This window comes from Arvicola amphibius, chromosome 11 (assembly GCF_903992535.2).
Source record: "Arvicola amphibius chromosome 11, mArvAmp1.2, whole genome shotgun sequence".
Classification (NCBI taxonomy): Eukaryota; Metazoa; Chordata; class Mammalia; order Rodentia; family Cricetidae; genus Arvicola; species Arvicola amphibius.
In genome coordinates this window covers 14,200,072-14,223,427 of record NC_052057.2, presented here as the reverse complement: position 1 = coordinate 14,223,427, position 23,356 = coordinate 14,200,072, and the positions used below count along the sequence as shown (strand labels likewise).

General features: G+C 45.3%; 1 protein-coding gene and 1 pseudogene across 1 annotated transcript; both read right to left on the bottom strand.

The window, feature by feature from the left end:
• Nucleotides 1-3,154: 3,154 nt before the first annotated feature.
• On the bottom strand, nucleotides 3,155-4,928 carry LOC119826568 (lysophosphatidic acid receptor 4-like). Its single transcript, XM_038347956.2, is given in 5 exon segments — nucleotides 3,155-3,250; nucleotides 3,584-3,746; nucleotides 3,748-4,043; nucleotides 4,046-4,795; nucleotides 4,866-4,928. Coding segments are annotated over 5 exon segments (1,368 nt in total).
• A 13,908-nt stretch (nucleotides 4,929-18,836) lies between these two features.
• On the bottom strand, nucleotides 18,837-20,207 carry LOC119826774 (annotated as a pseudogene).
• Between the last annotated feature and the right edge of the window lie 3,149 nt (nucleotides 20,208-23,356).

Here is a 23,356-nt window from a genome sequence, read left to right as displayed (position 1 = left end):
TGCGTGTGTGTATGCATGTGTGTATGGTGTGTGTGCGTGCGCGTGTGTGCCTGTGTACGACACATATGTGTAAATACATGGAGACCAGAGGACAACCTCAGCTATTGGTCCTCATTTCTCACCTTCTTTTTCACAGACTGTTTAACGCTGTGTCTTAGTTAGGGTTGCCATCGCTGTGAAAAGACACCCTGACCACAGCAGCTCTTATAAAGGAGAAACGTTTAATTGGGGTGACCCACATTTTCAGAGGTTTAGTCCATTATAGTCATGGTGCGTGCGACATGGTGGCGTGCAGGCAGACATGGTGCTGGAAAAGTATCCATCCCAGTGACTTTCAGGCAACAGGAAGTGGTCTGTCTCACTGGGCGTGGCTTGAGTCTCCATGGTGACTCCCTTCTACAACAAGACCACACCTCCTCCAACAAGTTCAGACCTATTAGTACCTCTCCCTTTGGGGACCATTTTCTTTCAAATTACCACATTGTCTGTGATAGGCTCTCTGGCCTTTGATTTCCTGGATTCTCTGCTTACCACCTCGCCACAGGAGCGCCGGAATTACAGACGCATGCTAAGGCCTCTGCCTTTAGTAGCTTTTGGGAAATCTGAACTCAGGTCCGCACAACCTGCCAGCACATGCTTGACCCCATGAGGCGGCTCGAAAGCCCCTTGGAAATACTGTTTTTAAACAAAGCTGCAAGTGCTGGGTAGGATGGCTTTGAAGGGAGAGAAAAACCAATTTAAGAAACCTGGCAGGACTCTGGCTGTGACCAATTTTCTCAGATTGCTCTGCTCAGGTGCAGTTCCCCACACCTGGAGATGCCATTCTCCGTTGGCTTTGGAAGTCTCCACTGCCCGCTTCTGCCGGCTCTTCCAGCCACGTCTCTGACTCCCTGCTGGGAGTCAACTGATGATCTCGGACAGGTTGGATTTACTCATCAGGGTTGCATTTCCTCTTTTCTTTGCTGCTTGGGAGAGTCTTTAGACTGAAATCACATTTGACTTTCAACTATATGCACAACCCCTCCTCTCAGCTGGGGTGCTCCCGCCCCGCCCCCTGAAAACCTGGGTCACACGGGTCTCTGTTTGTTAATGAACAGCTGACAGGTTAATGAATGTAGCTGCCTCCACGGCTATTAGAGCTCACACGTTACTTGCATGTTTTTACATTTTATTTTTCCCATGGCTTATCTATCGCCCCCTGAAGGACCGGGGTCATGATCAGCAGTCTTGGTGGTCATGGTCATTTTCATCCATTATAGCTCTGATTACCACCTTTTCAGCGGGATACTCGCTGACCTTCAATTTTACTTTTAACCAGTTCAAACCACCGGACCGACTGCAGAAGGTGGCGAGGAGCCAAGAGCTAAGGGGCTTGAGGGTTCTGGATTTCCCTGCAGAGCTGGGCACACTCAGGGGGGACATTTGGCCTTGCTTTCCTTGTGTCAGTGGTTGTCACTAATCATGAAGGACGTGTAGAACACACTGCTGTGTTAGAGGATTTGCAGCTTCATCACAATGAGAGCAGACTGATTTGATTCTAGTGTCTGGAGACATGATTCCAGGAAAGCCAAGGATGTGGGGTTAACTAAGTTAGACTTTCTCACCACACAAGTGAGACAAATATGCATGTTTGCACTTTTCTGTTAGGTAGGGAAACAAACAATCGCAGGGGAAACAAAACCAGCTTTTACAGCAAGCACAAGGGTTATACCAGGGCTTCACGGCAGGAAAACGTTGCCAAGGGGAACGAACACGCTCTTGAGATGAAGGCAGTGGGTGCTGAGGATTCCAGGGGAGGGTTCTTCCTGCCGGTAGGGTTGGAAGGATTGTGGGCATTAGATGGTAGTCTGCTGTGACATGGGGCGGCTCCAGACTTTCACTGGGGCCCTGCTGCTCTAATTCTGCAGGGATGTGGTCATGTACAAATGTAAGCAGTGAGAACTGGAACTGTTAGGTTAGCTGAATCTTCCCTATGTGCTGTGCACAGAGAGAGAGAGAGAGAGAGAGAGAGAGAGAGAGAGAGAGAGAGAGAGAGAGAGAGAGAGAGAGAGAGAGAACAAGTGAAAAGAATAAACCGTTTTAAGCTCTCTCGTTATTATAGAAATATTTGCCCATGGAAAACAGCCTACCCTCTAATTAGGAAGCATCTTTGCCTGTTCATTAGACCAATTAACCTGAGAAATTCTTCGAAGCAACACTTAATCTTGAGCTAATTATTGGTGGCCTTGAAAGCAATAAACTGTATTTTCAGAATGAAACTTCATAATTCAGACATATGCGTTGTCTCCTACAGACATTTCCCGTAATTAGAGTGGTACCATAAAGGGAGGTTGGTTTTTATGAAAATGATTTGTTCACCCCTTCCTGGAGAGATTGTAATAAATTATTATATCAGAAAGGTCTTAGGGGGATTGTATTGTTTAAAGGAAAGGTTTTTTTTGTATGTGTGTGTGTGTGTGTGTGTGTGTGAAGGCTATTTATTTATTTTTTACTATTTAAGTCCTTAAATAATTAAAAAATTAATTCATAGGCAAAGTTGAGAGTGAGAGTAATTCATTATATATGTGTGTGAAATTATCAAAAAGAAAACTAATGTGTTATGTGAACTGTGTAAAAACTAAAAATTAGAAAATGGAAATTGTATGCATATGTGTGTGTATGTATGTATGTGTTGTGTGAATGGAGACATTATGCTTGAATAAAAAATAAGAGAAACCTTGTTCAGGCAGATCCCAGGCTCCATATCTACCTTTTCTTCTGGAGGAGCTTTTCCTGAGGGAGCCGTTGCTAAGCAATGTAATGAAAAGCACAGAAGGCAGATTCCATGATCTGTCAATAGCCAACCATGGGAATGAGCCGGATGACCGATGGGGACAGGCTGTGGTGTTGAACACTTGGGCAGTCCTAGCTTGACTTGTAGGCTCACATGTTTCAAGGGCCCCTGCCTTGCATGCAGCCTTTCTTCAATTATGATCTGGGTGGGTGGTCTCCAGCCGGTGAACTTGCCAAAAACCTGTGTGTGTGTGTGTGTGTGTGTGTGTTTTGGCAAAAGCCAGGCCAATAGCACCACTTCTCAGGGCTGCTGAGGCTTAGAGGTCCTGCCCGATTACACGGTAAGGGCTTCACTCTCTCTACCCTTCACTCCCTCATTCGCTCAGCCTCTGTCTGCTGAGCAGTGCTCTGCAGGGCCCTGCTGTAGAGACCGGTGCTGGGTGTCAGCAGTAGGAAGAGGTCCTTCTCCTGTTAGAACCTGTGTACCAATGGGAAAAGACAAGTCAGAAATAAGTCAATGAGTGAACAAGCCCAGGTGTTCAGAAATCCTCCACAGACCATAGGTCAGGGAAGGAAGAGAGTGGTTAGGTTATGGTGAGAGACCAGCATGAGGTGGGGCAGGGGATGCAGCAGAGGCTTCTGGGATGCTGCTTTTTGAACTGAGACCGCAATGGCAGTATATCAATATCTGGTCGGTCACCTTTGCTTTGGTGGCTTTCTCAATAGTCTTATTTTCAAACCCTTCACCATTTCTATTAAGCCCTTCCTACCAGCACCCCTGTAGGAGGGTTTCTGCTCCTCTCCCACTAACCAGCTCCGTTCTGGGTCCAGCTCTCTCTTTCCAGACTTCATCCTGGCAGTGCCCAGATCTGCCTAACCCTAGGTGCCCCTTCCACAACACCGGGGGATGCTCACCCACCTTGTTCTGTCTCAGCTTCTGGAGGAGTTGGGCTCTGTTGTTGCCCCGTGACAGGAAGTACAGGATGGGATTGAAGCAGCTGCTCATGCTGGCCAGGGGTCTGCAGATCTTGTAGGCTAAGCTGGCTGCCCACAGGAGTTCGCAGTCCCCTGAGTTCCGGAAGCGGGTGACGAAGTAGAAGAATCGGGCAATGTGATAGGGCACAAAACAGAGGGCGAAGAGGCTGCACACCAACAGGATGGTCCGAATGGACTTGGCACGGGTTATGTAGCCTGTCTCTGGGAGAGCCTCCACTGGAGAAGTCAGGCTTCTGACCATCAGAGAGTAACACACCAGAATGATCAAGGAGGGGAAAAGGAAACCCGAGAATGTCAGAACCACGCCATAGGCGAAGAAGCGATCGAAATTCTCTGGGCTGGTTGTGTCGTAGCAGATCGCCCGGCCATTTACATTCTTCGTGCGGGAGTACACCAGTGTGGGGAGAAGCTGGAGGACCACCAGGGTCCAGGTGGCAGCAGCTGTTTGCCAGGCACGCCGGCGAGTCCGGTAAGGCAGCGAGCTCAGCGGGTGGCACACACCTAGGAAGCGGTGCAGGGAGATGCAGGTCAGCAGCAGGATGCTGCTGTAGAGGTTGGCGTAAAACAGGAATCGCACTAACTTGCACAGCATCTCCCCAAATAACCAGGTGTCGCTCACCGAGTAGGTGACGACGAGGAAAGGCAGGCTCAACAAATAAAGCAGGTCGGCCACCATAAGGTTCATCAGATAGATGGTGGCGCAGCTCCAGGGCTTGGTTTGGCAGCAGGAGAGCCAGAGGACAGCCCCATTGAGGACCAGGCCCAGGATGAAGATGAGGCTGTAGGTTATCGGAAGGTAGACCTGCTTGTACCTCTCTGAGACGTGGCAGGCATTTCGCTCCTTTGAGGCATTCAAGTCTGGCTTCTTCATCTCTAAGGAGGCTTCCTCTGAGTCGGTCTCTATTTCTCTTTCTTCTGGGAGGAAAGTCCAGTTCAGCATCAGGACCTCAGCTGGGTGCTCACCTCCGCTGACCTGACATTCAGCTTTGCTCCCAATCTCAGAGTCCTTACTTGAGCAGAAACTGCTCTAGGTGGAAGAAGAATTAAACCCAGTCTCAAACTGAGCTCCAAATGTCTGGGGCCTCAGGGGTCTTTACCTTGCTTCCTCTTGTCTCTGTGTTGGCAGAATTGTAACAGGGGCTGGAAGACAGCACTGTCATTTAAATAGGGCCCAGAGAAATGCCAGTTGCATGCCTTCCCCCTCTCCCCACTTGCTAGAACCCTTTGCATAGACTCAGGAACTCTCTTGGGGGAGACATTTTCCATCTGAGAGGACGGTGTGCCCAGGGGTGATTTTGTACTGCCCACAATCTGGTGCTAGCCACGATATCATGGTGGAGCAGAAAGTGACCCGTGAGGCTTCAGGAGGATTAGGGAAAACAAAGGTTTTGCCTATAGGCTCTGTGGAAGGATTTTGATTTGTTTCTCTTTCGGGGTTTATTAACTGCCTGTTTGAATACTGAGGACGATTTGCTTATTGGCCATCAACCTCCTGAACTTTTAAGAAAACAACTTTGAGCTCTGAAGCCAGGTGCAGGTTCTTCCTTATTGCTATTCAGGCTGACAAATCAGGCCCAAAGGATGGGCCCCAGTGTGTGTGTGTGTGTGTGTGTGTGTGTGTGTGTGTGTGTGTGTGTGAGAGAGAGAGAGAGAGAGAGAGAGAGAGAGAGAGAGAGAGAGAGAGAGAGAAAACCTGTGAGCCTGAAGGTTTCTGTCACGGTAGGCAAGACAGTGTGTGGTCAGCCAATTAGCATGAAGCCCTGGGGCTTGAAACATGTCTAATCTCAAACCTTAACAATCCATACTTAATATTTAGAAAGACAATTAAAATAAGGAGCGGGATAAAGCTAGAGTGGCGATGTACACTTAGATTCACGCTAGAAGGGAGGCCTAGGCAAGATCAGTTGGACCCAAGAGTCTGAGGCCAAACTGGGCAATATGACAAGACACACAAACCAAACCCCAGTGAGCAGTAAAGCATAGCAAGAGAGAAAAGCTGTAATTTGCTGCCCCATCTTCCAGCCATCACGTTATCAGATATGAGTCAGCTCCTGTGATAATTCCTAGGTGATCTGCATCCTCTCAGTTCTGATTATCTGGAAACCCCTTCTAGTGATATATTTGAAGAAGATATTAATAATGCCATAGACTTGAGCCTGGAGCAGGCCAGGCGGTCATCCAGGATGGACACAGAGCAGGGAGCTGACAGGAGTCGCACTACTGATACAGAAGTGCCATGCCTTGGCACAAGTCTGAGAAGCTGAAACTTTCAAGTTCCTGAGTGTTGGGGTATGGTGAGGCCCGGGCCTTGGAGGCACAGCGGAGATTGGCTCCCGAGGTGGTGGGAGATGGAGGATCTCTGTGTGTCAGAGTGCCAACCACTTCTCTATCTGGCTTTAAAATCCTCTGAACAACAAGAAGAAAGCTTTTTGGTTGGGAGAGGGAAATAAATGTAGTTTTTATTCATTTCATTCCCTGTAATCTTTCATGCTGGGGTGCTGGTAAATGCTTAGTTATTTCCAGCAAAGCTGTCTTCCCAGCTCAGTGTGGGCTCTCAACGGGAAGCTGAGACTCATTGCTGGCTCCGGCAGCCTGGGTCTTTCACACACGTGACTAACCTTGTGAATCAAGCATTACCTCTGTCTTGCTGGTGAAAGTCAGAGAACATTTTAGGGTACATTGTGAGTCCCAATCTGAGGAGCAGACCTCTGGTTGGGTCACTGACCTTGGCCCCACACAAGAGCTCTTTTTGTTTGTTTGTTTGTTTTTGTTTTGTTCCAGGGTTTCACTCCTGGAACTAGCTCTTGTAGACCAGGCTGGCCTCGAACTCACAGAGATCCACCCACCTCTGCCTCCTGAGTGCTGGGATTAAAGGCATGCGCCACCACCGCCTAGCCAAGAGACTCTTGAATGCTGTTCATAGTACTCAGAAGGCTGAGGCAAAAGGATAATGAGTTTGAGGCTAGCATAGGCTACATACAGAACAAAAAATAGGCCATTCTAAAGTACATGACAAGGATCCGTTTCAGATAATAATAATGATGATGACGATGATGATAATAATAACGATAAGAATAAAAACACCAGAGTCTCACTCTTTTATGTAAAGATACAAATTTAAATCTAAGAACTGATTTCAAGGTTTAGCATTTTACCTGTGTCTGAAAAATATGTTTTCAAGGTGAAAGGGATTGAAGTCAGGCCTCATGCCTGCTAAACACCGCTGAGCTACATCTAGTCCCTGGAGACCTCTCTTTAACAAATGAAGCTATTTAATGGAGGCTCATGAATATTCCCAGGAAGTAACTGTTTATTTCTACCAAGTTTTGTTTTCTAAAAATTGTTGGCAAATACTAATCTGTTTATATGTCAATGTATTTACCTGTTGACACGCTTACATATGTATGTATGATATACATCAATTTAATATTTATTTACAAAAATGAACCACTCACATAACACCACAAGTATTTGTTTTTATGGTTTCTTTTAAATGCAGGTACATTTAATTCATTTGATGCTATTTTGCCAAGTGACCACTAGGTGGCAATAAAGACCACAGACAGTTTTCAACCTTCCTTCCTCACCTCTTGTAAATGAAAAGCTGAATTGGAGTTGGGCTTCTGTCCGCAGAGCGGCAGCTATAGAGAAGACAGTTCATTGAGGACCCCCATCCCCACCCCCGCCCCCACCCCAAGCTCCTGTCAATCAACTTTTCACTTATCACTGCATCCACAGTTACTATGTTGGTATCACACAAACAAATGGAGTTAGATTTAGCTGAGAGCAGCCCTTTATCATGGTGGCTATTGCACAGAACACTCTGGGAGGTAAGCAGAGAAGACCTTATTCCCTTCACTGTACAGCCAAGAGTCTAAGGTTCAGAGAGGCTCAGTGGAATCGTGGGGCAATTGATTCAGGGCAAGCTTGGACTTCTTTTTTTTACAAAGCCAGCTTTCTTATCTTCCTCTCTCCACCATGGGTGCCCATCCCCCGACCCCAAACCAAAAGAGCAAGGCTTGGAAAGGAAGTACATGTCAACTCCCCAACTGTATGTACTGCCTTCATTATGTACAACAGAATCTGACCACACATCAGAAAAACAACTAAAAAGAACACAGTAGTCCTCCTCTAGCCTGGACTTTACCTTCTGAGATTACAGTTGTATGAAGTCAGCTACAGTCCAAAAATATTAAATGGAAAATTCCAGCAAGAAACAGGTCCTAGCTTTTAATTTGTATGCCCCTCAGAGCCCATGGCGGGTTCTCTTGATGAATGTTCTGTCCCATGAACCCGCCCTGTCAGGTGTATACACTGCATGAGCTACCTGCCTGTTAGTCACTTGGTAGCCATTTAGGTTGTCAGACACATTATCATAGTAATGAAGTTCTCATGTCAAAGTAACCCCCATTTTACTCAATAATGCCCCCAGAGCACACATTTTCATGATATTGTTATAATGCTTTTGTTCTGTTATTCGTTACTGCTGTTAGTCCCATCCTGTGCTTCGTGTATAAGTTTAACTTCATCCTGGATATGTGTGAGCAGGAAGAAGCACAGTAAATGTAGGTGTTAGTACTAAACACAGGATTAGGTTTCCACGGGATGTGTGCTTTGGAATGTATGCCCCTCAGACAAAGGGGGGGATAACTGTATGCGTGGTTTTCGGAAATGATTAAGTAGTAGCAATCCACAACCCACCTTTAAAGTTTACCTTTAAGACTTAAATACGTATGCTAGCTTTTTAATAATTGTGTATTGTATTTTGCAGTATGGGCTCTTGCTTGTTCTGCACCTGGACCCTGATTCAGCACATGAATTGTTCTGAGAGGAGGGAATCTGAGGATACTTATGTTTTCACAACGAAAGCAAATTGCATTCTTAAATAATTTCGAAGACTATCCAATGCAGCAAATTGTTCATTTCACTAGTGAATTTGGGCAGTAGTTTTAAGGCTTTGTTTTCTGTTGACAAGGATGTGACCTAACTGGCAGTTTCAAGTCAGGGTAGACATGGGGGTTTATGACAAACATTGTGCTGTCATAGCAAAGAAGGTTCTGGAACTGCTATTGCTCTGAAAAAAAAAAAAAACAGACATTATGCTCTTGTTGATCGTGAGTGTTGCCTCTAAACTGAACTCTGAAGTCAGAAATTTTAGCTTCAGTGTAAGATGAAAAAAAAACCCAAAAAACCCCAAAATGAAATAGCAATAACAATAACCAACACTGTCACATCACTGTATGGCCGTGGAAGATCCATCACTGTCTCTAGAATTGGAACCCTAAGAGATGATGTCTAAGAAAAAAATTCTCCTTTCCTTTTCCAATATCTTTCTATATACCATGCCTGAGTCTCGTGTGCTAGGTTTGAAGAAATAAAGATTAGTTTGGTGTGGGGCAAGGAGGAAATCGGTTGTAGGGGCTGAGGTAAAGTTACTCAAGGCCTCAGAGAGCCAGAATCCCTTCCTCTATCCATCCTCACCCCAAGGCAGAGAACACCTTCAGTAACTTGCAGTATAAAAGCTAATAGCATGGATTCGCCCAAGCTGTTCCGTGGGAAGTCATACTCTGTCAGTGAGGGGGAAAATGGAGTTGTCTCAGCTTGGGTCACCCAGGAAGCAGAGCCCTGGCTAAAAGTGCTAACATTTTTCAAAGAAGACGGGGGCATGAGGAACAACATACCCACAGAGGAAGCCAGAATGAGGATTTAAGAGATGTGTTACTGAGGTGGTCCCACAGAGGGCAAGAGAGTGACCAGCTCTATGGACTGTCCTCTGAGAATCGGAGCCAACATGGGTGTCCATGAGCTATTTCACCTGCGGGTCAGGGACAGGGAGAGAGAAACAGCGGCCCCCATGTTACTGTCTCTATCTTACTGGTCAGGCCCATACTTCACAGGGACATCTATCCTGCTTTTTCATTGGTTTAGAGATGGGAGTTCCTCAGACGGGTCCATAACAGCTGAGGCAGGGAGTGTCCTACAGATATAGAGGGACACTGGGGAGAGGAGACTCACCAGGAGAAAGAGCTTTTGCTTTTATCCTGAGCCCATCCTTCTTTCCTCACACATTATTTTCACTTGGGAGAGGAAGAGCTTCTTTTTGTACTCCCCGACCTGGATCTTTTGGCATGAAGCATTTGTTCCAGCATATTCTGATTCTTCTTATTCTGTTGTCTGTCTCCTGACTGTTGATAAGTCAGTTCTTTATATATTTTAGGTTAAAAATTTCCCAACTATTCGTGTCTCATTTCCCCTTATTTCATGCCTTATTTTCCTGACTTCATGGTATATAAATGTCCATATCTAATTTTGTTTGGGGGGGGGGATAAAAGTTTTTAATTTTGTTTCCTGACAGGATTTTTCTGTATAGCCTTAGACTGGCAATCCTCCTGACTCTATGTGAGGTCACAACACCAGCCTCATTCTTAGTGTGATTACAGTTCGGTTCATTGTTTCTTCATGCTTTGTGATTTTGGAGACAGCTTGCAGTTCTGTGTGCTTTGAGTCAGTCCTGTGTTAGTGTGTGAAAGCCTTTTCCTTTTAGTTGGGCTTGATTTGATCCTCTTAATAGGCTGAGCATCTCTCTAAACTTGCTGTGTGTCTGTTTGTGTGCAGGAGAAGCACGACCGTATGGTAGGACTTGCTTTTTGAAAAGTCCCTGCGCTGCTGGTTGAAGGACAGAGAACGGCTTCATTGAGGTAAGGGGGCCATTGTGCTAGTCTGGGGGAGAGATGAGCGGTGGGTGGAGCCCGATGGGTGGAGCCCGATGGGTGGAGCCCGATGGGTGGAGCCCACGAGAAGGTATAGGTTGCAAGTGAGGTTGAGTGGGTGATGACCTGAATTTGGGATGCGGGAGGTGGGGCAGACTTCTGTCCACGCTACAGATGCCTCACCCTTCTTCCTTTCTCTACTCCATGCTTCTCTGTTCAGTGTTTGTTTTCTCCTAACTTCCCACAATTCTCCCTACCCCTGGCAGGTGTGACAGCCTCTGGCCTCTGGGCTGCATGCACCAGGAGAGCTATGAATGTGGGCCAGCACGAACTTTTAATCTTTCTTTAGAAGGTTTTTTTTTTTTTTTCTTGTAACTCTGTTGAGTATTTTTAGAGCACAGACTTTTTAGATGTGTTGCAATGTCAAAATGTTGGACAAGCCTGTTAGGGCATCCTTTGACTTCTGTTCTTGTTGGAGGTCTCTCAGTCTCTGCACAGAGCCCAAGAGGTCTTCCCAGAATATGGTGACTGGTCCCGGTAGCCAGGCCACGCACACGATGTGGACTAACAGTTGTGGACTAACATTCCCATTGTGGGGCTGTGTGGTTCCTCATAGAACCTGGGGCTGGGGTGATGGCACTTAAGGAGCTGGGAGCAGAGCACACTTGGTGGAGGAATGCTCAGGGCTTGCTGCTCTGGGAACACAGTTCCCTCAGAGGGCGTTTGTAAGCCGCTGGTACCTGGAGGGTCCTGAGAGGACCGAAAGCACCCACCAGAGAAGACATGTGCAAAGGGCACATTTTCTTTTGCAACCCATTTTTTTTCTTTAATCATTTCTAATTGATGGGCTCGGTTTCTGAAACATATGACTGCAAAATAAGATGTGGATGGAAAAATGACAGTTGAAGTCAGTCTCCAGATGCAGGGTTTCATTTATTAAGAGATATATCAGCCAGAGCTTTGCTCTGAGATGTTTTGTTTAAGCAGAAGCCATAAATTTGAATTGGCATTCCTATTAATGATGGAAGGCAGTTATGGATGTTTATGGAAAAGGAACAAAGTGGAAAACTTTGGAACCGGTTACCTACAAAGCCGATTAAAGACAGTAGTCATGGAAAATGAAAACGAGCCTTGATTTCCAGTTCAGTAAAACCCGTCAGAGGTGAGGTTTCTGAGAGCCCTAGAATGAAATATGAGGGGAAATGTGGAGTTGCAGGGGTTCCATTTAAACACACGGCTTGTGTATTAATATTCTCATTGATTTATTTTCATGCCAATATGTCTTGACATAAATATGGTGATCTATAACGTATCGACCATAAAAGTCAACATTATTTTTAAAGCTGACTCAGGGAAATCAAAACCTCATTGTTAGTGCTGATATATATGGTACGCTGCCCGGTAGAGAGTTAACCTATCTGTGTCTAGTCCCGACTGAGCCAAATGAGAGGGGTGCATTTACTGGCGCCCAGCCTTTACTGCAAGCTTGTTTCTTAGGCAGTGTCCAGTGGCCCAGGATATGAACAAAAGAGAAAAAGGAGGGTGTGTGTGCCCAGGACCTCAGAAAAGACTCTGTAAACTGAGAATGAAGGCAAAACCTTTATACCTACTGCTCAGAAGGCAGAGGCAGGGGGATTTCCGTGTCTTCTAGGCCAGCCTGATCTACATATCAAGTTTCAAGTCAGCCAGGGTTGTACAGTGAGTCCCTGTCTCAAAAAACAAAATGAAACAAAAAACAAAAGCAAAAACCACAGAAGAAGCAGTAGCAGCAGCAGCAGCAATAAAGAAAAATCTGCTAAACAGACAGGTACTTGGCAAACAATCATCTTCTTAGGGTGGAAAGCCCAGGATGCCACTCCCGCCCCTGACCAGGGTGGATACCACGAGTCCTTCACTCTTGTTTTCAGTTGGTAGTGGATATGGTGATGAACAAGCACAATAGGGTGCTCCAGAATGAAGGACACGTGGAGAAACTGTCAGCTAGAGAGACTCAGCCTGGGGGCCAGAGACAAGGGCTGTACACCACAGCTTTGCCCAAGCTACACACACAGCGATGGAGCCTTTGGTCAAATGATCACTATGGGATGACATCGAGCTGAAGAGGATGTATTTCAGCAGCCTAGGGAGAATGCCAACACACACTGGGAAGACCTGGGTGGTTGCTCCTCTTGCTCAGTGTCTGAGCAGCGTAAATTGCTAGAAATAACAAATACTGGGATGTTTATAGTGGGAGGGTTTCCTGGGCACCAGACAGCTGTAATCACTTGCCAGATACAGATGTTGGTAAACCACCTAAGTTAAGCAAGTGATTTACCCAATGGATACAGCTAGTCAATGGCTGAGCTGTACCCAGAATGAAGACCTCTGGCTCTCTGTCCAGGGTGCTCCCTTAGTCTACATGATGGTTTAGAAGCCATAGTGATAACACATAGGCATGGAGAACACACTGCAGTATCAGAGAATCTTGTTTCCAAGTCACCACTGTGCAGTCACAGATCTTGCCAAATCCTCTGGTGACCTCCAGGGTGTCGAGCTCTAATGTGAGCTCTGAAATGCTGAAACCTTCAATCATCACAGCTGAGCACACTGGGATCCAGCCCCTTCTCTTGTTTGTCGATTGACAAACGACCTCCTTGCTGGGGAGGAAAATGCATGTCAGAGGTGACCAAGAAACTAATAATTTATTGACTCTAATAATCCATGTGTCCTTGTGGGACTGGCTCTAGGTAAGGCCTGAGGCAGGAGCCCACGTAGTGCCCCCAGAACTGCCCTAGTTTTGCCCATTTCTTGCTCCATTTTCTCCAAGTCTTCCCCACGCTAATATGCATTCTGCTTCCCCTTTCTGTGCTATTGACTGAACCCTTCCATCTACTCACGTGAAAATCCAGCTAGAAAAATGTCTCAGAAAGTCCTGGGATTGGTCCCTGTCAGTCCTATTATCTTGTCTCAGGCTTTGTGTCTGTCCTGGAAAAATCTACTTGGCCAGAGGGATGATTTGCATTGGTTGCCAAGGCCTTTGTTGTATGTTCCACCAATAAGACCCAAGGGAGAAATTACTATACTCAAATCTTATGCAGAGAGAGAGAGAGAGAGAGAGAGAGAGAGAGAGAGAGAGAGAGAGAGAGAGAGAGAGAGAGAGAGAGAGAGAGAGACACAGACAAAGACAGAGAGACACACACAGACGGAGAGAGGAAGTTATCTGAAAACATAACAGGGAATATTTTAGCAGAAGATGTGATGCAGCAAACCCAGCCAACACCAGTGACTTCTCTTACAACGTCAGTTCACCCTATGTCTCTCCTTCCATGCCTTTCTTTTGTTTGTGATGTCACAGTCCCAAATGTGGCCTAACAGTGGGGTTCTAGGGCCTAGCTAGTCCCAAGTCTTCCTTCTTTCTAGGTGTGTACTCACTGTCAAGGGAGTTGTGAGGAGGGAAGAACATCATAGCTTGGGGCACCCTGAGCCAACCTTGGCTAAAACTATAGTCAATATGGTAGGCCAGGGAACTTAATGGGGAATAGTATTTGAAGAGGAATCTCAAGGGGGAAGGAAGGCTGCTGGTACAAGTGTTTTGAGACTGAAAAGCACTTGCTACCCCTTGTCCTTTCCTCCAGCATCTGTGGGGGGGAAGGTTGAAGAATATTTCTAAGTAGTTATCACCGAGGCAGGAAGGATAAAGCGAGCTAGCCAGGTGGGCTGTACTCCTATGAAGGGTTGGAGTCCTCTATACTTGCTCTTCTCATTGTGAAGTTGAATTTCTGGCTGATTGGTTTGCTGGAAAAGAGATGAAATCTCCTGAGCGAGGTATTTCCGTCTCCTCCACAGAGGTTTATTGCGATCGTGGAATATATTCTTTAACTCCGAGGTGCTCTTTACTGCCATGCTTGCTTTGTTTGTTTGCCGTGGAGGACTGCGCTTTTCAGCTTGCATGTTATAAGAAACTGTATGTATTAGGACATGGAGGAAGAGATTGGAGATGTGCCCCTGAGCTGCCGCATGTCCCTCCATCAGCAGCAGTGACACCACTCCACTGCATAAGCCCACACCTCACTGTCTGGAGAGAGACCACCGCGGTCCTCGGATTAGTTTCCTTATGCTAAGTTTCCTTGAGAGAGTGTGACTCTCAGAGAATCCTTTGTAAACAGGCTATGTATTCTTCACACCATCTGTGCCTTCAGATCCCCTAATTCCTGCCAACAGCTCTCTGTTCTTTCCTTTGGACTCATAACAAACTGGCTGCCCAGAACCACCTGGGGACTCCAGAGATGTCGCCACCCAATGGTCAGTCCCGAGCTCCTAACTTCCTCTCCCACAAAAATCTTCTGTGTGTGCATGTGTTGTGTATGTATATGTGTATTGTGTTTGTGTGTAGTTTGCCTGTGTGTGCCTCTGTGTGTATGTGTGTTTACCTCTCTCTGTATATGTATGTATATGTGTGTATGAGTATTATTGTTTGTGTGTATGTTGTTTATGTATTTTGTGTGCAGTTTGCCTGTGTGTGTGCCTCTCTCTCCATCTCTCTCTTCATCTCTCTCCTTTCTTTCTCTCTCTCTCGCTCCATCTCTCTCTTCATCTCTCTCCCTCTTTCTCTCTCTCTCTCTCTCTCTCTCTCTCTCTCTCTCTCTCTCTCTCGTGTGTGTGTGTGTGTGTGTGTGTGTGTGTGTGTGTGCATGATCGTGTGTATGTGCACATACCTGGATGCTAGAGGACAACCTCAGGCTGTCATTCCTCAAGTATTGTCCATTTTGATAAACATTTTTTAAAAATAATAATAATATCACATATGTCTGCTTTTCTCACTGATTGCTCTCAACTTCTTACCATTTCTGTGTGTCCTTCCTCCTCCCCACAGACCTCTCTCCCACTCATATCTGTTCACTTTGTTTTGGAGCCTACAAGGCTGCCCATGGCCATCAGAATGACTGCAGATTTTGGAAGTACCAATTGGAGCCTGGTAGACTCAACAGGGACACAGCTGAAGACAATGACTGCTTCCCTTCCAGAATCTGTAGCCAGTCGTTCAGCGTCCAGGGGTATGGTTTCGTGAGCCTCTCTTCTTTCTTTGACCAGTTGTTTTTAGGGCTGGCCTCATGTGGGCCCAATTCAAATAACCACAGTTACCACTTTGTTACCGCATGCTCTGGACTCCTAAACTGGGTGGCTAAGAGCCACGTCAGCTGCCTTCTGTGGGTCACACTTCTTCTACAACAGCAACATGGACTTCATTGCTGGATTCAGTGTGTCAGGTAGACTGTAAGTTAGTGCAGGGTGACACAGACATTCAGACCTATTGGGGAATATTATTTTAAGGTGTGTGTCTTTTGTTTATGCTGCATTTGTTTAACTCTGTGAAGCTGTGTGACTGTGCCTGTCTAAAACACCTGATGGTCTAATAAAGAGCTGGATGGCCAATAATGACGCAGGAGAAAGGATAGGCAGGGCTGGTGGGCAGAGAAGATAAATAGGAGAAACCTGGAAGAAGACAAAGAGGAGCAAGGAGAGGAGAGAGGCTGCTGGGGGCCAGCCACCCAGCCACCCAGCCACCCAGCCACCCAGTCACCCAGCCACCCAGCCACCCAGCCACCCAGCCACCCAGACACACAGACACCCAGACACCCAGACACCCAGACACCCAGCCACCCAGCCACACAGCCACCCAGCCACACAGCCACCCAGCCACCCAGCCACCCAGACACCCAGACACTCAGCCACCCAGCCACACAGCCAGCAAGAGTGAAAGTCAGATACACAGAAGTAAGAAGAGGCAAAATGCGGATGGGTGATTTAAGTGAAGAAAAGCTAGACACAAGCCAAGCTAAGGTCGGGCCTTCATAACGAAGATGACCTGGGGGCCTGCCAATGTGTTTGATTTATTTGGGATCTGCGTGGCAGGCCCCCAGAGAGTTCAAGAACTCAAAAGAGTAAAACATCGTACAACACAAGCTTGTGTACATCTTCACTTAGACCGCCTTATGGTATAGCCAAGGTCCAGAAACACATGAGGGAGGCAGGGGGTACAGGAAACAGGAACAGACACAGTGAATTTTAATAGAGCCTTTCCTTGTCTTTAAGTTCCTCATTTGGGTGCCTATTCCAAGCAGGATAGGGCTCTGATGGTTTTAACAGAAGAGGCAAGTTGTTTTTTTTTCTTTTCCTCTCACATCTCTGGTACATAGGCCTCACTTGGAGATGTAACACTTTTGCATTTTTGTACAATGTGTATGGTTTTCCTTGCTTAAACTTTGCCCAGCGTCAGCAAGGCTGTACTGTCATTGGAGGGAATCAGCTTCTAGGAAAAACATGCCTGTCTCTTATCACCCCGTCCCCAGCACATTAGAAACCTTGTTTCTCAGCAGTTCTCCTCTGACTTTGATTCAGTCTGAAATATTCCGATACGGAGTTGTTCCTAGGACTCAAGTCACAAGCCCATTTCTTTGAAAGCCAATCTGCTCCGGGAATATGTCATGCTCTTTTGTGCCTCAGAATCTTTGCAACCCCTTCCCCCCGCCCTGCTTCAAATACGCATTCTCAACTCTCTCTCTTTGTGGCTGAATTTGTCTTATCCTTAGGATTTCAACTAAAATGTCATGTACCACGGGGGCTTCTAGCTATCTCAGAGACAATCTGTACTGCGATTTCTGACGTTATCAACTTATTTACTTTCCACATTTCCCACAGAAATCTGCTTATTTATATTTTGATTGATTTTCGTCTCTTTTCCCAACCAAATTATACATTAAATGAAGTCAGTAACCTAGTCTGCGTTCTTGTAGTATGTTGCATATGTAGACACTCAACAGTTGCCAGCTGATTTCTCCTTGTCTAGTGATAGGGTCTAACCTGTGACCCATGGGCTGTGTGTACTCCAGGAGAGCTATGAATGTGGACCTACCTAAAATGTAAACTTACTTAAAATGCTATGAGATTTTCTTGCAATGTGTTTTTTTGTAACTTGTTTGCGTGGTTATTGGCATGAATGTTGTAGATAACAATATCATGTTGCAGTGTTAAATGTGTAGATATGCCTGCATGGAATGGAGACTTGTGGCTTGCTCTGCTGAGGGTCACACTGTTTCTCCCATACAGTGGAATGGGCTTTACTGCTGGATTTATTTGTGACAGAGAGAAGCCATGTAGCCCTGCTGGAGCCAGATGGAACTTTACCTGGTAAGCCACAGCCATGTGGTGATACACAGATTAATAGACATGGGTTAAATTAAGATGTAAGAGTTAGCCAATAAGGAGCTAGAGTTAATGAACCAAGCAGTGATTTAATTAGTACAGTTTCTGTGTGGTTATTTCAGGTCTGGGCAGCTGGGAACAGACAAACGGCCTCCTACAGCACATTTAGATGATGACCAGGTGGCCTCTGTGGTGTTGGTGTGGCTGTTGGTGACCACCATCAGAGATTAGCATGAAGAGGAGTAGTTTGAACTGAGGATGTGGCTCAGTGGTAGGACATCTGGCTAGTAGGCACCAGGCCCTGGCTTTGATCCCTAACATCTTTTAATAAACAAACAGATAACTAAATAGGCAAGTAAGTAGCATTTAGAAAAGGAAAAGCAGTTTGAGATTTTACTCCAATTTTGGGTGCTGGAATTCTTTGCTGCTTCAGTTCTTCACCTTCCTTTCCGAGTAGCAGCTGGAATGGGGCATTGATGTGAATACAAAATGCCTTCATTTCATACTCACTTTCTATGAAATGTGTGCTCCTGAGAACATTAAGTGAAAGCAGCTTCCTGGGAAAGAAGTTCTATGCAGTGTGGAAGCAAATGCATCGAAGAAAAAGATTAGTCAGTGAGGCCAATCTCTTGGTTCAGAATTTTAAGAGTAGTGTAATGAGGACTGGTTAAATATCTTTGTTATTGACATTTGCTGTCAAACGTATCAGTCAGCTTTTACTGGTCTTGTTAGAACAACGAAGTGTTCTAAATTTTTGTTTTTAGATTCACTAAATTTCTTTTAAAAATCATAAAACATTTCTCAGAAAAGAGCATTACATTCTGCACACTGCTCTGAACAAATGCCAGAAACACGTGGACTATTACTTTCCTCCCTGTCCCACCCCCACAATGTTACAGTGATCACAAAACAAGGTATTTGTAATATTTACCAGTGGGAAAATATTTTTAAATCACCAACAATAAAGAAAAATTAAATTCACCTACTCTGCTGCTGTTTCAAATTTTTAATGTTTATGCATGCCCTCTCCCCAACCCTATAAGTAACTAAAACATTAAACATCTTGTCAACACTACACCTAGAATGAAGAACACCTATGAAGCAGAGGAATGTTGGCTTTTTAAACAGAAGCAGATAAGAAAAAAAATGCAGGACTCCTTCAGTTCTTCACTGATCTTAGAAAAACTTTCCAGAATACTGCTTCACATTGTTCCGCATCAAATACTGTGCATTCTGTATCTGGTCCTGTGTTCCTGTGATGATAATGTTCCAATCTTCAGATCCTTCCAAAGGCTCATCAAATTTGATCGATGCTCCCAACTCATGATGGATTTCTTTAATCTGCTGACCACCTTTGCTAATAATAGATTTAGCCAAATCTTTGGGAATAGTTACTTGTGTGATAATAATAGGTTCGCCAAGATCACCATATAAGTTATGACCCCCTGCATAGAAATAATCATATCCAGAACTACCCTGTGGTTCATAAGCCATCTGTCATTCTGATGGACTCCACGTGTCAATTGCAGAGTCCCAAGTTTCATTAGAACTGAACCCAACCATGCCACTGTAGAGGTCTCCTCTTCTGTCATAAGCCAGTATATCTCCTCCTCTGGGAGGTGGTAGTGGAGGAAAAGGAAGATTCCAAGCTCTGCTCCACCCTGGTCACCATGACCAGGAGGAGGTGGGGGAGGTCCTCGACGAGAGCTCATACCATCACAATCTCTTCTGGAGGGAAGTATGGAACGCCCACCCTGACCAGGAGGCATTCTGTCAAAACCACCACATGGGAAATCCCACAGGACGTCCACAGCGGCCATCAAACATCAATAAAACCATCATAATCATAGGTTTCATCATAAAAGTTGGGATCACAAGGCTGTGCACGTCCTTCAATGGGAGACTCAGATACAAGGTCAAGGGTGATCTTGGTGCACGCTGCAGACCGATCAGGCTTTCCTCCAATGAGAACAGCTCTGTCAGTGGAGCGAGGGCAGCTTTCCTGGAAAATTCAATTGTTGTCTGAGTGTTTTCTTAAAGTTCTTTAATTTTAGCACCTTTACCACCAATAATTCCTCCTGCTGGACTTTGATGAATCAGCAGTCTCAACTAGCAGTCAAAGTCACCGCCTTTATACTGTTGGTAATTTAAGCATTCCGCAGCATCAGACTCGAGCCGGAGCTGGCTGGTTGCAGTGGGTCACGGCAACTGCAGGCTCCCTTCCAAGGTAGGGATGATTTTCTCCAGAATTTCTCCAATTGTTTCAATATCAGCACTGATACTCAGTATGCTCTTAGAGCCACTGCTGTCTGGGACTGAAACACTGGCATTGTAGTCTGTATGGAGAGCCTTAACAGTCTTACCTCCTTGTCCAGTCCCTGCCCCAGCATTCTTGCTCTGAAGCAAAATGTGACGTTCAACCATCTCATCAGTATTTCTAGATCTTTTAAAGACTTCCTCCTCTTCCATATCTTCTGCAGGGTGTTTACCAAATTCACCATTGGTTTCAGTGTTGGGGAAGGTTTCTTCTGGCTGCTCAGTCTCCATTTTCTTGAATTAAATGGATACACCAACTTGACAGAACGAAACTGGGAACTGAGGATTTGATGAGGCTCGAAGTGCGGGTGTCTGTAAGAAAGGTTTTGAGACAGTCTATGTAGCCCTGGCTGCCATGGAATTTACTATGCCGAGTTCTAAAATCTTCATGGTTTGCAACACCGTATTATTTCTCACTCACAGCATATCGACTCTGGGTCAGTCTCAGCTCTTTTCTGTTTCTTCTTTGTCTTGAGATCCAGGCAAAAGGAGCAATCTTTATCTGGGGAATTTAGCTCATAGCAGATGGATGATAAACTTATAGCATACTCGAGTGTGACTTCAATGGGACAGTGAGATCCTCTCAAAGGGAGGCAGAGTTAGCATAATCAACTGAATTTTCTAATGAAGCTTGTTGACAGAAGTTTCTGTTCAGCCAGGCCCCACAGCTGTTTAGTCCCAAAGAAACCCACAGAGGTGTACATTCATCATAAACTGGTTGGCCTATTAGCTCAGGCTTCTTAATAACTCTTAAATCCTGCACTAACCGTGTCTGTGTTAGCCACATAACTTGGTACCTTTATCAGTGAGGCATTCCCATTTTGTTTCCTCTGTGTCTGGCTTCCTCTGTGATGACTGCAGACTGACTCTTTCCTCTTCCCTGAATTCTTCTGTTCTGGTCACCCTACCTATACTTCCTGCCCAGCTACTGGCCAATCAGTGTTTTATTGGAACAATACAGTATAAGTGACAGGGTACAAGACCATTTTCCCACAGCAGAAGATAAAAGGTATTGTTGCTGGAAAGTTGTGTGTAGGCATGTCTGTGTGTGTTTGTGTGTGTACCTATGTATCCATGTGTGTGTGTGTACCTATGTATCCATGTGTATGTATGACAAAAGCCAGTCGTATGTCTTTCTCTATTGCTTTTCACATTAGTTTTTTTTTTCTTCGAGACAGGGTTTCTCTGTGGCTTTGGAGTCTGTCCTGGAACTAGCTCTTGTAGACCAGGCTGGCCTCGAATTCACAGAGATCCGCCTGCCTCTGCCTCCCGAGTGCTGGGATTAAAGGTGTGCGCCACCACCGCCGGGCCTCACATTAGTTTTTGAAGTCAGGGTTTCTTCCTGCCTCTCAGCTCACTAACTCAGCCAGTCTGCTGGTCAGTTTGGCCCTAGAGTTTGCCATCTCTGTCTCTCCAGAACTGGGATTAGAAGTGTATGTGTGCTGTGTCCGGCTTTTTCTGTGGCTGTTGAAGATCTGCATTGGCCAAACTATATATCTATATCCAGATCTATATTTAAACTATATCTTTATCTATATGAACACACACATATGGTCTCACTGCGTAGTCAAGAGTGATTTTGAATTTGCAGTGATTATCCTTTCTTAGCATCTGAAATGCTAGGGTTACAGGACTGTGTCGCCATGCCTACTTTGGCGACTTTCAAAATGAATGACAAGTATAACAAGGAGTGGTTTTTATGCGGCAGGGATGGAACTCTGGGTTTTGTGTATGGATGGCAGGCAAATGCTCTGTCACTGAGTTATAGACCCAGCCATGGGAAATAAACATTCTAATTTGTCACCAGATGTTTTATTATGTGTAAATGCAGGGCAAAGAACACAAAATAAAGACTTTAGAGACTTTGCACGCTCACAGTTTATTGTGTGAGCTTGAATATAACACTTCCGTGGGATTTTCACCCCTATGCAAAACAAACTTAAGTGGTTTGAAGGAGATACCTACAGTTCCCTGTAAATCAAAGAGAGCCATTTTTCTGAACCCACATACATGCTTGGTTGTGTGTCTGAGCCACAGGAGTGACAGAAACCTCAGCTCAATTCACAGGGTCTTCCAGATGTTACAAAGGATTATTCTTGGTTTCCATGGCCGGTGAGATGTAAGGCCTCTGTCCTTCACTGGATTGGGAAGGATACATCCTGCATATCATTTCTTCCCATGGAGCCCTTCTCCCACAGGGGGCTGCTGTCCAGTTTAGGGATCTCCACTCTCTCTTCACTTAGCCAAAGGATAGGTTCTGACAAGGTGGCTGTTTGGGTATCGTCACTGAGGAACGGTGGAGGAAGCAGCAGTGCCGGGCGAATGGAAACCAGCCTCAAAGGGGGCCTGAAATAGTTTGGGAACAGAAAAAAAAAATCAGACTGTGAAGAGCTCCTCCCTCTGCAGCTTATGTTGTGGAAGTGATGCTGGATGCCCCTGGGGTTTTGAAACTTGTTCCATGAAATGTACACCCAAAACTGTCAAGGTGGGTTTTTTTCCTTTGCTTCCCTCAGTACATCTATTCTCATTTCCTTTTCTATTTAAGTCTCCTTGACATATATCTTAAATTAGATGCACTCAACTCTTTCAAGCAGACTTAAAGCTTAGATGAGAGCATTCGGAGTCTCAGCCACTGAAACCAGAACTTCAAGTTGGGCGACTTCTGTGTACTCTTTATCTCCATCTAGATGATTTTACATCATCTAAATTGTATCTTGAAAATGAAACAGCAGTTTCAAGCTATTATCTGAAACCCGAACACGTCATTGTACTATTTTTATGGTGAGCAAATAGACTGTGGATTCAATTTAATAGGCCGTGTTTCTCCAGTGTCTTAAAAGCTTACATATGTGTCTCTTACATATGCGTATAAGGAGATAAACATCAGGATGTTCATGGCAATGTTGTTTCTAATCAGAGAAAAATGGGGGGAAGATGCTAATATCTACCAGTGTTATCAGCATACAATATTCACAAAGGGCCTAAAATGAATGATCCCACATGTAGAGAATTAAGACACCGTGGAACACTCAGCCCTAAATGGGGCACATGCACCACACCCCTCCACCAAAGGCTCTGGGACCAACACTGATGAGAGCTCAGAGCTATTGTAAGGGTTAGAAGCAGTCGATGACGTCTGTGAACCAGCATTTTCTGGATACGACAGGGCCATTGCACACCTACAAGATGAAACATTAAGAAAATTACATAAACATACAAGACCACACATATGATGCAAACACACAATAAATGTCCATGATATATAAATAGGAATTTGGAGATGTTTGCCTCTTGAGAAAGAGGCAAAAAACAGAGCAGGGTCAATATCTGTCTATAATGTTTTATTTCTTAAAAGAATTGAGCAAGTAAAAGAGAAAAAG